The sequence below is a fragment of the Ambystoma mexicanum genome, chromosome 2p, assembly GCF_040938575.1.
Source record: "Ambystoma mexicanum isolate Mex_15411 chromosome 2p, UKY_AmexF1_1, whole genome shotgun sequence".
Classification (NCBI taxonomy): Eukaryota; Metazoa; Chordata; class Amphibia; order Caudata; family Ambystomatidae; genus Ambystoma; species Ambystoma mexicanum.
In genome coordinates this window covers 1,091,774,791-1,091,792,459 of record NC_090923.1, presented here as the reverse complement: position 1 = coordinate 1,091,792,459, position 17,669 = coordinate 1,091,774,791, and the positions used below count along the sequence as shown (strand labels likewise).

The 17,669-nt window shown below is 45.2% G+C and overlaps 1 protein-coding gene across 1 annotated transcript in view; it reads right to left on the bottom strand.

Annotated features, from left to right (window-relative positions):
- Positions 1-16,634, bottom strand: part of PPP2R5B (protein phosphatase 2 regulatory subunit B'beta) — a 574,560-nt gene extending 557,926 nt beyond the window's left edge. The window contains exon 1 of the mRNA XM_069645079.1: positions 16,292-16,634. Within this exon, the coding sequence (XP_069501180.1) occupies positions 16,292-16,490 (199 nt within the window). The 5' untranslated portion in view covers positions 16,491-16,634. The remainder of the gene's footprint in view (positions 1-16,291) is intronic.
- Positions 16,635-17,669: the final 1,035 nt, after the last annotated feature.

Genomic DNA, 17,669 nt, shown 5'->3' with positions numbered 1-17,669 from the left:
ACGCAGTCTAGTGCCTGCCAAGTTGATTTCCAACAGAGGCAAGTTAATTTTATCTCCTGTACTATACGGCACTTTCAAGGTGATGCCGATAATATGATGGTCACCGTTAACAGATCTTGCATTCGCCAAGTGATTAAGTTTTACCCTGGATTTAAACAAAGGTGGAATTGTGATTGTCATATTTCCATAGTTTTGGTTGGTATTGTATGTTTTTATATTTGTTTTTGCTTTCACCATTTATTGTATATTTTATATTGTACATATTGTTATATTTATCTACTTTTCTATATTTGTTATGTGTAAAGTTTATTATTTAAACTAATTAAATTCTTTAATGTGATTTAATTAATAGAGGCACTGAAAAATCCATGCTAAACCATTTTTTGTAAACACAAATATTTGTCAGTGGTCAAGGGATATTTTGGGAAATGTTGGCCAATTTTGAGACATGAACTGGCAGCCACAAATATGGCTCAAATGTGCCTATAATTACTCATAATAGCCCCTGGCCACATATTTTTTTTAACAAAGAAAACAATGTAAAATAGAATGTGCAATGTTTTTGAATGAGGTCAGGGGACAGAAGTTGAAGCAATGGGAGAAAGCATACAGGCTTACTGCGGTGGGGTGTAGGCCCCTTCTCCTATTATATGCCAAGACCCCTCCCCAGCAACATATTCACCCCCATAAACGTCCTCCCATCCTTGCTCACACTAAGAGACCACTGGGAGGGGGGTGAAAACCAGTGCTTTTTAATTTAAACTGACGAGGCACATTTTTCCATCAGTGGTGTTTTTCCGGGGTTTACTGGATCAACTGAAAACCAGAAAGCCTACTTATAATGAGGTGCTCTTCACTCAACCAGCTAATCCTCTTTTTAGGTTGGTTGAGGAGCTGGTTGCTCTGCATCAGAGTGTCAGATCTGGAGATGGTGCCTTACAGCTACACATGTCATTCCCTAAGATTTGAAGAGAGTGGTCCTTATGAGGGCCAGTGCTGGGGGTCTTGGATGAAGCAGGACAAGGCACACAGTCATAGTGGTGGTGCGGGCAGTCTCTAGCTACTGTCATCAGCATGATGGGGTCACTGTGTAGTGCATTTTTTATCCCCCTCCTTTGGGGCCCATATGCTCAGTGAACAATGGTGGGGGTGGATTTTGGTCTAATATATGGCTATTTCGGCATGGTTGTTGTGGGGTTATGTAGCTGATTGGTACCTTCCTCACCCTCAGTTCCTGTGCTGCTCCTGCTGCAGCCAGAGGCAGATATCTTTTTGGATGGCTAGATGTCAGGCTGCAATGCGGCTGTGCTCAAAGTCTCATTCAGTGACTGCAGTTGAACTTTCACCCACGTATTGGAGTGCGTGGCTTTGACCAGTATCTGTACTGGTGCAACTTCTGCACCATAAGAATGTTCATTCTTAGCATTTCCTTTTGTGGCGTTTCTCTCCTTGCCTTACCTATGGCCTCATCTGCCTCATGCTAAGAAAGTTGGATCATAGTCTAAACCCAAGCCGTAGCTGTGATATTGCAGTTCGGTGTACAACCAGTTGCAGTGCAGAACCTTCAGTTCTGGTTCAGGATTTTTACTGGGCTGGTGCTGCCGGGCTTTAAGGTCTGCAGAATTCCCCTTTACGTTTCCCGTGAGCTTGGGTACCCATCTGTCTCTGTTGAGAATAATTGCAGGTACTACAGGTTTGTCGCGTTTAGGTTCGACTGTTGACGTTTTATAAACCTACAGTCCTGTTGTTAGTATTGGGTAATTGCTCCTATGTTGATTTGAACCCAGCCTGCTGGGACAATAACACAAAGGTTGATGTTAGAGCAGAGTCTGCTGCATACTGAGCGGATTATGGCTTTGTTTTTGTTCCCTTGTTTGTTCCTTTGCTTGACTGTCATGGCACTTTGGTTCATCTGAGCGGGTGCAAGTACTTAGTACCAGCCCTTCGTTTATTTTCCGTCATTCATATCCTCCTTGACAGGTGTTGCACCTGGACCCCTCTGCTTTGGATGCCTACTACTGCATGCCATGTCGTGGTACCTTCTTTGCTGGGTCTTTCCTGCTACTGCTTTTGGCACAAGCTACAACAGATTGGTTGTCTTGTTTGCAGTGAATGGCCTTGTTTGCAGCGATCTTAGTGAGCGGGAACAGTCAGTAGCAGTGTTCCACTACTTTCATTCTTTTCCGTTTACCCTTCTACGTTTTACAACCATAGGGACCATTCTATACAGAGGATTTGTCCATTCATGTCCCTGTGCAAGTGTAAAGTTGTAATACGAGCCTTAGTTACTAGTCACTTAGACTCTTGGAAGGCCCCGGGCCGCTACACTTGTCACATGTTGCGCTAGGTTTCCGCCTACGCTCCCCCTGCCGAGACCACAGATCCTTTTTGTGGTACATTTCTACCACTGCTTGTCAGTGTCGAGCTGACGTGGTATCCCACGAGTAAGACTGTACCCCTCCTTCTGGCTCTCGCCTTTCTCAGCCACGCCTCTTTTGTTTATGGGTTAGCCAGCTCCCATTCTTTCCCTGGGGTTTTGAGATGAAACTCTGGACGGGGCATTTCCTTTTGACCCTTGTTCATGGGATCCTGATCAGAGAGGTTGTCTCCCACTTGGCCTTTTCATCTCAAGGAACGGGCAGAGTTGTTCTCGAAAAGTTTCCCTGAGCCTCTGTCATCGAACGGCGGCCTGTCATAAAATTGCACATGCATTTACTGCGCACTGCGGGAAAAGGCGGCGGACTTTGAGGTAAGGAAGGAGTTTGGGGTGGCGTAGGGGTGTGTGCATGTGTGTGTTGGATGCCTGTGTGTGTGCGCATGTTGTCAGGAATGGGTGGTGGGATGGGGAAGTGGAGGTCGGGGGAAGCGGTATCGTCCCTCACTCAATACATGTCTGGGCATGGGGACGAGGGCGGCAAGGAAACTGGGGTTGTGGGGGTATCGCTGCATTAGGGAAGTGTGGGGAAATGGGCACTACAAAGAGAAACCTTCCAGATCACATCTCATAGGTTGCCTGCTTTCCATTGAGGTGTTGAAGCAGCTTCCGATGCTGCTGTGTCATTCTGTTACGGGCCTATTTTTGTTTGTTGTTATGCTTCAAGAGTAGTTATTTGGTCGAGGAAGAGGGGCATGGTGGTAATCTGTGACACAGTATTGACACCCATCTCTCCCTCCTCCAGTTTATGAGTGAGTTCATCTGCTTTATTCCTTCTTTGGCAGGGGAAGGATCTATAAAGAAAAAATTCTGAGGATTTTTTGGGAAGGTTTCTTTTGGAAGGCGGATCATCTCCATGACAATCTGCCTTGCCGGTAAGATAGCTCAAGGGGTGGAGCGCTCATTCCTGCAATCTGTGTATAAGCCTGTCATCCTTCCAAGATAATTGTATGTAAATATGTTCCATGTACAACGCTTTGGTGAAAGCGGAATATAAATAACAAATCATTATCACCAAGGACTGTGACGAGAAAGAAAAGGAATTGGGGCAATCAAGATTACCGCTAAATGATCTGAGTGTTTCTATTATTTTGTGAACTGTTCAAGGAATGTGTGGCTGTGCTGAAACCTTGAAAAACTCTTACCTGTATTCCTCTACTAACAGCAGCTGTTTCTTCCATTCTCCTACTTGTACCAGAAGCATGCGTTATAATTTCTTGTTTTACTGAAGCAAAGAGCTCTGTTAATAATTTGTAAGAAAGTAAGTGCCAGGGCCCAAATATTTTCTAGCACACCTGTGAAACACTGGGGTGGAAACACCCACATCTGCTCCATATAGTGTCAACATACTTGGGGTTCAAGCTACAGCTCATTGAAGGTGATGAATGATCAGACTCTGTCAGTGTCAACCTATTAGCTGTGGCTCAAAATAACATAAATGTGTGTTTCCTTAAAACACATCACTGTTAACATTTTGCTCTAATTCCATCAGTGGAAAGTGGAACATATTGGCCATCTAACCACAGACAGAAGAGGGAACATGCTTTCCTCCTATGGCGAGTTGATGGACAAATACAGTCAAAATCATTACTAAACGAATGAAATGTCCTGTCAAACACTGCAGTAAGGTCTTCTAGTATAGGTTGTCACTTGTGACAGGCACTCCTCTTCGCCATTTGCCTTTTCACTGACCTTGTCCCTGTGTTGGGGCTGCTCACTGGTAACGGTCCTCTAGTTGCCAACCCCCCACAACCCCTGTTGTGCAGTGCTACTAGTTATTAAGGTAGATCATTTGCACCAATGTCATGCAGGCGCAGTGGAGCAGTGTGCAGGAAAGGCTTGCATGAGCGACTAGCGTTGTCACCTTTCAAATCATTGTTATTTCATCTAAATGTATAATTAGACATGACCTGCCAGCCTAGGCCACACGGTTGTTGCTTGTTGTGTTACTAAGACTGACTGGCAATTGATATAATAAAGTTGCCATAATACCACAACTTAATCAAACTTGGCTCAGAAATGAGTGCCAGGGCTCAGCAATACGTGCCAGGACTGAGCCGTGGCAAACACACCCTCAAATTAAGCAATGCACCGCCGTTTTAACCTGCAGCACCTTCTCCTATAGCAGCATTTAGGACCGATAGGCAGTGTCGTCAAATTAATTAACGAAGCTCCGCCAGCACCGCTAGCATTTCCACTGTGAAGACTGAAACATGGCCCACTCAGCCGGCGCACCTGAAAGCTGCCGTGAAGGAGCCATGCTACTTCAGCTGGAGGACTTACCCCAAACCTGGTCAGTGACATATCTTTGCATTCCAACACTGAGAACCGCGCACGGTTACAACGATTACCATTCACACCCGGCCCATTACAGCCATGCGACCTACACACAGCTCTGCGCTGGCAGTAATAATGTCCGAGGGATGTCCTTATGTCCCCGTACTACAGTCAGAACGCATCTCTGCTAAAACACCTCATTCTTCCCGAGAAACGCCCCTTGCTAGCCAGTAGTTGGGCCCACATACAGCGCTGTCACTGCAATTCAATTCTACCTAGCAACACCCCAATGTATTCTTGTGCTAGGGGACCCACATACAGCCTCGCAGCAGCTGTTACTGTGCAGGGCCCATAGAGCCTTCCCAAACGCGCATTAATTGTGCGACACAGCAAGTCCTCATGTCACAGCACTGGGGCGCTCCACATTTCTCCCAAATCACCTCAATCCCACCTTAAAGCGACAGCTCCGAATGAAACCTTATTCTGTGAGCAGAGCATCCATGTAATAACTACCCACCCCAGCCCATTGCTCTCGCTCTCTCTCGTGTTGCCATAGCCATTATAATTAAAACACGAACCAAGTACCCCCATAAGGCTGTTACATCAGTTTTAATTGAAGCTGCTGTGCCTCCCTGTTCCTGCAGGACCTTTTTTTCTTTCTGCCAATTAGTCTAACATGAGCAGGAAATGATTATTTAACAACGAAAAGCTAAGAGTGGGAAAGGAAGAATGATAAATCCCACAAACACTGCATCAAATCTAGAAATATGGACAGGTGAAATGTTTGAGCCGAGCACCTAAGAGGGGAATCAAGATGAGAAACCGGGAGACATAAGAGATGCAAACAGGAAGTCATAGAGGCAACAGACAGAAAAGGCACACGGAGCAGAGCAAGGAGAGAGAGAGAGAGAGAGATGATAGGGAAGAGCTGATGAGTCATGCATGAAAAGAAGGCTGGTGAATGCGGCAAAGGAGCGATATGTACCCCGCACCGTAAATATCCTGTGCAATTCCAAATCAGAGTTAGGTGGCATTGTAAAAATGGGAAGTATTTAAAATAGCACTTTTTTTTACTGTTGCAACCATGCTCATAAAGAAGCGCAAAAGGGTTAGACAAAGGAAGGGAAAGTAAACAGTAAAGGCCGGTGATGAACGAGTTAAGAGGATTGAGTGGGGCAAGAGATTAAGTTTAAGAGCATGAATAAGGCAGATAGGGATGGTATAGGAGCGTGAGGCGAATGGATCGTAAAGGTTAACACAAGTGCAACAAAGGAATTAAACCCAACTGATATATATATATATGTAAATAGTAAGCTTAACGATCCCTTAAAAAGAACTACAGCATCAGAGCAGCACTGGATCGTTGGCAGACACCAAGTAAATGAACTATCAGAGAGGAGAATGACAGTGAAGTGGACGTGGTGTGGTAGATTCAGTCCCTGGCCTTTCTGGGTAGAACTACAGCACCTGAGCCTCCTTTCTGCATCTCCCTCACTTCACTTACCAGGATGAGCCATAACAGTAAACAGAAAAAGAAAAGCAATCCACACTAGATTGTTCTTTAATAATAACAACAGTTACTAACCCCCAGGAATACACAATAAACAACTACTACCAAGCCCCACATACACCAAGCACAATAATTCAATCCCCACATTGTTTTTTCCATTGTCTTTCTCAGCATAGCTATAGAAGACGGAAAATCAACTTTGGGGAGTCCCTGGCAGTGGGATGAGCACAGCATGTATGGCCTAAAAGTGTGGTACTCAATGGAACTATAAAGTGTTGATGGTCTCAATCTGCAAGCATCTGCTTTAAGGACAGTGCTCGAACTCCACTACTGGAATACCAGTGTCGCATGTGAACTCCGCCTCCAGCTGGTGTACTTCCCTTGGGCTTGCCTAGGCATAGTGCCTGGGGAGCCATCTATCAGGCAAGGACTCCATGATGATGTCAGTTCCAAGTGTTCACTTTTATGCCCTTCAAAACCCAGCTATGACTACTTAAGGAGACCTGAAGACTACGCAGATGTTCCCTTGGCATACCGAACAGACCACAGAGGAGAAGCCATGCACACACACACACACCAAGTCCCTCCTGACACATGACAAACATGAGTGCTCCTGAGCCTTTCAATAGGAAGCACTGGAACCTGCTGACGAGGGTGGTATTAGCATGCTCATCATACTGGACCTGTCGGCAGCCTTTGATACAGTGGACTTTGACATTCTCAAGTCAAGATTGTCATCAGTGGCTCAGGTGTCTGACACTGCTAATAGATGGTTTACATCCTTTTTGACGGACCGTGTCAATCAGGTTAAAGTAAGTCTATACGTGTCTGATCTCATGCACGTCACATGCGCAGTACCTCAAGGCTCCTCTTTGTCACCACTTTTGTTTAATGTGTGTATTGGTCCATTGTTAAGCATTTTTGCTCAGTTTGACCTGGGATACCATTCCTATGCTGATGACACACAGATCTATGTTAGGTTAGAGCAACCATTGGAAGCAATGGAGCGAGTGCTGACCTGTGCTGATAAAATTCAAAATTGGATGCTGGAAAACAAACTGCAATGTAACCCGTCAAAGACTGAGATCAAGGTCTTAGGCTCAAAGGTTAAAGTAGCCAATGCGCTACATTCTGTTCCTTGCCCAACTTTATTTGGGGCTCCAAATGAGTATGCTGAGAAAGTAAAAAACTTGGGTTGTGAATGGCAATCTAACCTAAGATGCAATATGCATGAAATCAGATCATCAAATCAGTCTGCTTTCAGTTGAAACTCCTGAAACCCTTAATGTCTTTAATTGCAGAAAAAGATCGACCACTGGTCGTGGGAACATTGACCAATGCTCGATTGTATTACTGTAATGCCCTGTTCATGGGCATACCCAAGTATCAACTCCACAGATTACAAGTTGTTCAGAACTCTGTGGTATGACACATTTTTTGATCTTCCTAGAAAATCTATAATTTCTCCTTTTCGTAGGAATCTTCACTGGATGCCGGTGGAGAAAAGGATTTTTTTTAAAGCGTTATGCCTGGTTTTCAAGTGTATCCATGGTCAGGTCCCAGTCTACCTATCCTCAAGATCCCTGCTCATTGCTCTAACCGTATTCTATGATCAAATGGACAGGGCCACTTAACATTCCTTTTTTCTCAAACCTCAACCTAGGGAGATAAACGCTTTGGGATTTTTGGTCCTCGCTCGTGGAACTCTTCCACAAACACTGCGGGAAATTAAATCCTTAAATGTATTTAGGAAACAACTGAAAACACATTTATTTATATAATGCTGTTATTACTAAAACAAATGTATTTCTCTGCTGCCAGGTCTCTATTAGTTCCATCTGTGCCCAGATGCAATATTTTTGCTGGGTTTCCACTTTCTGGGATATGCGTGTTATAAATTCACAAATACAAATACAACCTCCGCCACCCAAGCTGTATGACAGGAAGCAGAGAGAAATATGGGAGAAAAACAAGACAATGGGGGTCATAAGTCTGGCGGTAGCCATGAATTGTCCAGCGCCTGGGAATGGACAATTATCGGGGCATTACAGCCCCGGCAGGCCCGGTAATTGCCCATTCCCGGGCGCCGGAAAATATTACTCCCCATTCCCATTTGAGTCCCACCGGACATCCTTGAATGTTGCCGGTGCATCCGACATGGTCGGCGGGCGCGTGCCATGCCGCCCGCCAGGTTAGACCTGGCGGGCTGAAAGGCACCCGCTCGCAGACCTCGTAGTTTGCCGGTCCGGAAACAACAGTACCAGCAAGCTTACCGGTGGCGTTGTTTCCGGACCGGCAAAATTCAACTGGAGTGAAACATGTTGCTCCTATGTCTTCTCATTCGTGGCAGTGGTGATGGGTTTCTGCTGATCAATACCTACTGGAAAGGCGTGAGCTTCAAGACAGTTATGCAAGTGTATCTTGTCATTCCATGGCTTCAGCTATTCGCGTGGCCTCTTGGGGCTTTAGATCCTGCGAGTAAACAGATGTGTTATTGGTGGGTTTGTGGAATCAGCGGGTTCAGGGTTTGTGATTCGATCATCTGCAAGAGTCAGTTCGGGTTTTATCGTTGCCTGCCTGCACGTGTGTGCAGTATGCATTGGGTTTTTGCTGGGTGTTGGTGTTTAGCAAGCTGGAACCCATCGCCTGTGTACAGGTTAGTCTAATCAATGGCTGGTGACGTTGAACGGTCTGAGTTTGCCCAATGCTTGATTTAAGTGATGCTTGTTGTCTAGAGGCAGGGAGGAACTAAGAGGTGGCTTTCAGATAGGATAAAATGTTCAATGTGCTATTAGCAAAATAAAAGATTTGAAAATCTTTCCTAGTACACATTCCTGACAGGAGCCCTGGGTGTCTGAGTGTGTAATGGAAACTAGTACTGCTGCTGCCTGTGCTGTTTGTGTCATGAAAGTTTGTTTTGCTGCTACCTGGGCTGGGCAGGTTCTATTCGTGACTAGTCAAGTTCTGAGCATGTAACAGAAGCCTGAACAAATGCTGTCCAAGTCGATACAACAGTTCTGTATGCAATGGGAGTGTGCACCGCTTCTGCCTATGCTGTATATATTGCGTGCACGTGGGAAGCTGGCACAGTGGCCGCCATGTGAGTGGAGCATGCACTGCTCCTTCCCATGTTGTGCCTGTACTACTAAAGGAAACTTGCGCTGTTGCGGCATATGACGAAAATCCTCTTGAGCGTTGCTAGCGGTGCCTAGAGGGCTATAGCTCTGGATCTTTTGGTTGTAGCCCTGGATATACGCTCAGGGTCCCGAAAGTCCCCCGACATTAGTGCAGCCCCAGATCTTTTCCAGACCTAGCAACACCCCTGCTCTTCGTTTAATATCTACTTGGCTATTACAAATTCCTACACAATAGGATGAACATACTCCCCCTTAGCACTTGGGTTAAGTAAAGCGTGCCCTGTTGATGTCCATACTGCAGCGTCAAGGGTGGACTGGAAACCAAAAGTGGCCCTGGAAATGTTTTTCAAAGTTGCCCCATGTTACAGCATGTGAGCTAAACCGACCACTCTAAGAGGGGCGAAAAACAAGAGTACCCTCACAAAAGAGGTCCCTGGTGCAGAGGCCCACCCGGAAATGTACCGAGTTCCCTGAATGCCAGTCCAGCACTGTGCAGCATACCTGTTCTTCGGGTGCTGCTGTCCTCGATGTACATCTGATATGCATGAACAAAGCTTTCAATGATGCCTGCATAGTACTGTGTGTGTGTTGCTTGCACTCCTTCTGGCTGGGTTGTACCTGTACTGTGATATCAGGGAACCTTGGGCCGGTCCGTGATGTTAGTGTTCTCTGTTTGGCTGAAGGTTGCATGGCTTAGGGCCAGGTTGTGCATGTTCTGGCGGCAAAGGGAAACTTACAGTGAAGCTGCCAGTCATGTACTGTTCAGTACATTTTGTGTGGAAACGTAGCAATGCTGTAACCAAGATCACCCACTCTGGGTGTGAGTAAAGCTTAAACCACTGCTACCTGCGCCACAAGACATGAGCAAAATTGTGAGCCAAAGCTGGCCTATTCTGCAAGACTTGTACCTAACAAAAGGGTACAAACAGCATGCTAGATATGGCAATAACACACAGTAATTTCCCTACCCAGGGTTCGTTGCAGTCTATCACGCAGTATTTTGTGTAGTTATGCTCCTGGTCTCCCTTATATTAAAGCAACAGAATGTTTACTAAGTTGCTGCACTGGGGGTGCGTATTTACACTGAAATTGAGCATGCCAAAGAATCGGGATCATTTCAAAGCACACACCACAGTGAATAACAAAAATACAAATCCTGGTCCCCGGGCAGAGATTCAACAGGCATCCAAAAGCGCCTCCCCTCTTACATGCACCCGGGGCTGTCGGCCAGTTTGCCCATCCCTAGAAACGGCCTAGGTTCTTATGATAGGGAGTGATCTGCTAACCTCACCATTTCTCCTACAGATCCTTTCTGGTCCACTAGGGCTTTCATTGATGCAGGCCTGGCCGCAGCTGACTAATTCATATTCATGAGCACCACGGTAGCAGGGGTGGGTGGGGAGGTTGCTCTGCACTGGTGTATACTGCTTCTGTGACTGGTGCAAAATGGAAGAAAGATGTAAATAGGAACAATAGGTCAGAGGGCCGCTCTTCCATTGCAGAGTACTGCAGTAACTCACAGGTCAAATCTCTGAAACCCTACATAAGCTACTCGGTCTTGCGCTCTTTACAGGTCAATAGATTGAGCGCTTACATTGGATTACTATGAACACCTATATCATAAAAGGGCAAAGAGACAATGCTGTTAGGCAGCAGGAGCGACGGGTAGAAGCCTGCCCCACCCATGTCAGTCTACCAGCATGGGGCTGGCAAAGGCTTAACTACCTGCAGAATATTTCTAGATGGCTCACACCTCGCAATAAGGGACAAAGTGTGTTAATTACTGTGGAGAGACTGAACAGCCAGTATGGAGGGTTGGGCTGATGAAGACCTAAATAGGCAAAAAGGCATTTTGTTTTTGGTTCTGGAAAGACTGCAAGGAGAGGGTAGGCCGGGGAGGTGGAAAAGTATGGGGCCATTGCCGGGGTGGAAGACAGAAACAATGGGCCAATCTGAGTCATGATACAGGTAGAAGAGGATGAATTAGCTTGAATGTATGATGTGAGATCTGATAGCAGGTGACCAAGTTCACTTTCTCGTGTTTGCTGTCTTAGGGCTATCAAATAAGTGAGTCGTCATCAGGACACCACTTCTTCAAACCTGGGGTTTCTTTAAAAAAAAAAATATCCGCTACTTACTCCAAGTGAAACAACAAGAATGCAACAGGAATGCAATGCTTTGCTAAATACACGTCTCGAAACAGGTGCCCAGCTGACATGTAGTCACATGGCCACCCTGTGCCGTTTACTGGAACAATTGGGTAAATTGGGAAAAACATGTTTACCTACTATGTCGGTTGCTTCTCTTCACGTTTTCGGGAAAAAGGGCAGAATTTGAAAAAATTTAATGTAATGGGTTAGAGCATATTAAGGTTAGAAGACTGTGGATTGCTTTAAGAGGTTAACTGCCATTGTTTGGTGTTCTAGGGCTCCATTGACAATATCCTAGTTAAGAAAACAAACGTTTGCATTGTGTATAGAGAAAATGTTTTCTTTATTGCTATGTATTATTGCTATCTATTGCCATCATATGCTCAGCTACGCGCACAATTTGCCCAGTGTTATGATTGCATGCCCAGATTACTGTCATTTCCAGGTTTTGTCATATGTTCACATACATCATACTACAGGTATTCCCACATTATAGAAAGGTGCTAACATCATTGCCAGGTACTCAAACTGCCAGCAGTTGCCACGAGACAGCGGCCACTCATGCAACTCGCTCGGCTCGATATTTTGATAATTTGCCCATGTACTTGCATTTTAGGGGAGTATTTTTACACTATTGTCTAGATGTTGGCATTATATGACCAGGTACTTAATCCATTAGACAGATATTGCTGTCAGATGCCCAGGTATGCATGCCGCGTTCTAGCTATAGGCATTGTGTAAGTGGGTACTCTCACCTTATGTCAAGTTTTGCTCTTTTATGTCCCTGTACTCACACCATTTGAAAGGTATTATCATAATTAGTCTAAGTACTCAAATCATACGACAACATGACTGGATCATCTCATAGCTTACCTATTTCTCTCCTGTCTACTTCTATAGTACTTCCAAGAAGCTTCAACTTGATTTTAGGCACCAGCGATGTAATCTAATCTTACGGCTTGGCACTAACCGATTTCCTCGTCCGCCAACTACTTCCCTTTCATCCACACTACTCCTGAAGCATTTGGAACAGCAACTGGGCGGTATGTTAAGCACTATATCAGTAGCCTACCATTACATATGTACTTGAAAGACTTTTTCTCAGATGTATTACATTTACAATTGGCCGTTTCTATTGGTTGGACAAAGATTACAAAGCAGGAATAGCTGCATCTGTGGCAGCAAAATCGACAAAAGTGCCCTTCATTTAGACAATTACTTAACGATGGTTTAAAGAGAAGGAATTCCTGTGTGTTATATTGTGGTCTATGTTGTTGTGAACGTAATACTTTTAAGCAGAAGCCAAAATAATATGATTTAACTCAGAAGAAATACATGAGGTTGCGGAAGGACTACAGTGCAGGATTGTGCATTCTTGCAAACATACCCCATTCTTTTTAGTTATAATCCAGTTCTAGAATTTACCTTGCATTTTGGGACTTTTTTTGCCATTCTAGATCTATGACTAAGTCTCCGAAAGCACACAAAACACAGGTTTAGTCCAGGCTCCGACTGGCGTATAAGGCAATAGGGTAATGCCCGAATCAAAAACGGAAAAGGCTAGTGTGGGCCTGTTTTTTTGGTCAAAGTGGCCCAATTTATTTAAAAATGTGGGCAAGTTTGATGAGTTACTTCACTATGCGGTTAGTAGTTTTGACCACTGTTGCTGAATACATATTTTAAATTGCACATTTTTATTTAAAAAAACTCCCTCTTGGTACTATTCAAACAGTCTGTCATAAAAGGAATAAACTGAACTTTGTAACAGTGGGCCACTTTTTCATTGGTGCCCGAGACAATGTATGCCCCAGTCCGACCCTGGCCTGGACAAACATATCCCAAATGGAAAAGGTCACCTTGGCATGCATGTTTGCGGGAGTGGCCCTTTCTAGTGTTTCGCCACTGGCACATTTTTGTCTAGAATTTGCACTGTTCCGAACACCACGTTTCCAATCATGATCTTTCCTTTTAGAGGCCACTGTAGTCCGGTTTTCACAGAATTGCAGACGCGTGTGAAATGGGTCTCTGCAATTAGCAGGTGGGATTCTAACCCAGGGATTGGAACACGAGAGATCTAATTTTGCCTCATACGAGATTCTTCGCAGTCATGCGATATTAATGACATTGAGCTTTGTTGCGATATGCCCTGTTTTGAGAAAGGCTCAGCAAGAGCCGAAACATGTGTCAAATAAAAAGGGCTCTCGCACGGGAGAAATGTGACCTACAACCATTATGTACTTATTCTTGGCTAAATTTGTGTGGCGCAGTCAATCGTGTGAAATCCTTATCTACATTTGCCTAAAAGCACTGAGGAGGGGTAGCGGTTCCTCCAAACACCTTTTCACACAGACGCGACACGCGAGACTTACAATATGAAAAGGGCGCGAGGCCTTTGAGGTTGACCCAAAACAACCCAACTATAGCAGTCCTTTTGTTAATTGATTCAAACTTTATGGAACACGCCCACAATATGCACACATTTGCATTCATTTTTTTAAGTAAAGCCCATTCCATCATCACTGTATTCTAGCTAATTGAGCAGTGCCTAAAATCCTTGACGTCGTATGTACGAGTGTAGCCCACATTTTACAGGCTCGCAGCACAATACTGTTTCCTCTATGGTGACCATGGGGCTTTAGAGGGCATTTTCGGCTTCACAAAGCTTTAATTGTTTTTTTGGTCACACGACGACTTGGAGCTGCACTCACAGCTACGCACACAACAGTTTGCTGGAGAGTTTAAATTCGAGGCTAAGGCGCAGGTGTAGTCCATCCCACAATCTAGGCTTGAGATAAGAAAAGGCCATGTCATCACTCGTGACATCTTTACGCGCGGGATGGGCTGCAAAAGGTCTTGTGCCGAGTGGAGATAACAAGACAGCTTTTTTACCATAAAGTGGTGGCTGCCTTTGTGAATGGCTTTCTCTCCTTTAAAATGAATTATGTATCATTACAAAGACGAGCATCCCATCTGCTCTTAGATAAACAGACTGCAGGGTTAATGGCCTCGTAGCCTCCAAATGTAATGCCTGCTTTGGTGCAATACCCTACTTACCCTCCAGCTGTGTCTTGCTCTCCCACTACAAATACCATCTTCCCCCTAACCCGGGGACTTTTTTCTCATTTTGCCTCCAACACTGCAGGAAACAGGATTTTTGTAATCACATCCCTTTTGGAAAGAAAACACCCTCATGTTACTCGCGAATCTGTTTGAGGAGGTCTTGTGTGTTGACTGCTTTTCTATGCTCATAGAACTGCTGGAATATACGTGTCTGCACTACTGCATTTTAACAATTATGATATTTTAATGGCCCCGTTACTCTTCTCTTTCAGGCTATACATGAGCACCCTCATATTTTTTTTTAATTACATTACTGGAACAGCTCGGCTCTCCTCCATACCACTTATCCTCCATCTTTATGCTTCGGGGGAAGTGGCCTCCAGAACAGCACGCAACACTGCAGACGGTGTCCACAAGACTACTGATGAGGTCTCCAAACACAGACAACAGTTACTCCGCAAGTGACCTCCAGAAATAGACACTGCAGATGTGGCCTTCAGAGCTGAACACAACACTACAGGCGAGGCCTCGCGAACTCAATCCAAACTCCACAGAGAAGGCATCACCTAAACAGGGGTACAGTGACTTTCTTTTTTTACTGCTACTTTAAACCTTTTTACATAGGTTCTAGAATTCCCTTGAATGACCTTGAGCGCTGAAATCCAAGTTCATCCAATCCTGAAGAGGGCATGTGGGTATCTAGATCAACCCTATACCTGAAAACTGAGAGCTGCAGGGTTCAGGAAGGGCCTGTCCCTAAACAGTGAGACCTTTGACGTTTTACATCTCGTAGGTTTCTTGATTCCACCCACCCAGACTTCCCTGATTTTCAGAGCCCTTCTTTGTTCCTCTTATTCTCGCCCCACTCCCTTCGTAGTGTTCTTAATTCTGTGATATGTGAACTGAAATGGAAAATTAATTCTATGTGGGAATGTTACAAATACCCAGTAAAATAAAACACTGGGACCCCAGTGCTCGAAATTAAGATTGGATAAGCAAGAGCTAAAAACAGCTGCATAGTAGCGGAATTAACCCATGACCAGGCCCTACCACTGGGGAATGAGGAGCTAGTACATAGCATTTTGCAACACTAACTTCCACATAAAACACAAACATATAATTTAGCCATTATTTATTACCCTTTACGCTTCAAATGCTGCATAGATGTGTCCTAATGTTTATTTTTAGATTGTCCCAAATGCCTAAGCAGCACAAAGTAGCTCATGGTAGCTGCTGGCGTCAAGCTAACCAGGCTCTACTAGGCTACAATCAGCAGTTAAATAGCTTCCTGGGTCACCCCCAAGCCACACAGCACACTCTTCACTCTGTGTCAAACAGTGCTCAAGGCATTGAGGGATTCTGGAGACACTAGCGCCTGTTGAATTTCACAGTCCTACAGAGGTACCACCTCTTGGCACAAAATAGTGGGTTCATTGACTCTTGCACCTCTATGTACTCATTTGGAAAATAATGTTTGCCGGTTTAAAAAGCAATCCTTGATCAAAGAACTAACAATACAGCAGGAACATCAGGTGCTGGTCTAAACCTGTTCAGGCTGTCCTGCTAGAATTTTAACTAACAAACAAGCAGATTGTCCTGCCCCAGGTGGCCTGGAGCAGCCTGTGCAGGAGGAACAAGACCTGTGAGTTTATACATGGCTAGCATACAATGGTTTCGTTACACACATTTTGATGTACTCCACCCCCAGTGCTTACGCTCTTACCTTTGAGAAGGGGAAGTGGCGTGAGCTCCTGTTGGTTGCTCTGATAGCGGAATTGGGATGAGCTATGTGACCTCCTCTGGCGGGACCGACGCAGTGACCTCCGGGAGAAACCATCCACCTTGTCCGCAGGTGGAACCGGTGATAGCCCTGGAGAAGATGGGCTTGTGGGTGTGACTGCTGGGGGAAGTTTGGTCTCCATGGCTAGTCCCGGTGGAACTGGCCACAAAATGTTTCCTGGTGGGACTAGGGCTGCCTGCAGGGCGGCAAGCCGCTCCTTTTGCTTCCCTTCTTCCTCCAACTTAAAGCCGAACTGCCACTTCTCGGGTGCTGGGGTTGTCCTATACAAGCATGTAGCAGAGTCGGGAAAAACGGAGCAGGCTCACGCCAAGAGGTTTACTGGATGGTTTAGCAATAGGGACCAGGCAGCCGCCGCAGGCACCGCTCCTTGTAAGGCCGTGAAGTAAGAACCAGATAGTAGAAGCCCCTCTACTCCAGTGTTCAACCCGCTGGTGCAGAAATAGGCCCCAGATCCAGCAAACTCCTTGCACAGCTAGAAACCACCCACGGAAGACGTTTTAGAAACAGCACCATGAAAATCCAACGTAAATAAATAAATATGTGAGCAAAAATCAATTGTCTGTCGGCTGCGCATCTAGAGAGACAGGCTGGAGCTCAAATCCCAATGGAAGGTGGACGGGAAAGGCAGGCGCTTTTTCCCTTCAAAGGAGAATTGGGGCTGTAAAATGCTGCAAGATCATCAGCCTTGGTCTTATTTCACTGTAGGACATCATCAACCTCAGCCTTATTGCACCCTACGATTGCCGACTTGAGTCTCAGTCCACAGAGAGTCAACCAGGTTCAGCATTATTCCACCATTAGTTTGCCAACTTGAGTCTTGAGTCATAAGCTTGTCAACTCGGGTCTTCTCCTTTCCGAGTTGAAATGCTGCAGCTGGGTCCAGGAAACACCATGGCTGCACATGGCAAGGCCCAGCAGGCTTTCAAATAATGAAGGGGAGTGTATCGGTGTGAGTGCCTGTGGGGGGTGGGTTAATATCTTGAAAGAACCTTTTTGTGCTGCTGCGGGGTATTAATATTTTAGTCCATTACGTCTCCGTCAATGGCTCTGCCAGAAAAGCAGCGGCTCACCCTTCTCTATGGCCCATCCAGGCCTCGCTAGCTCTTTATTGCTTCCCCATGCAAGGAAATAAATTGAGTAATACAATATATACATATAATTCGACCTAGTGTTTAAATCAGTTTAAGGGAGAATGGCATTGCAGGATCTATTTATTCCAAAAGATTGATGCTATGGAAGTGATCTTTGTGTTTTAAAGAATGACAAGTGTGCTACTCTGGGAGACAGCAGCTCTCCCAGG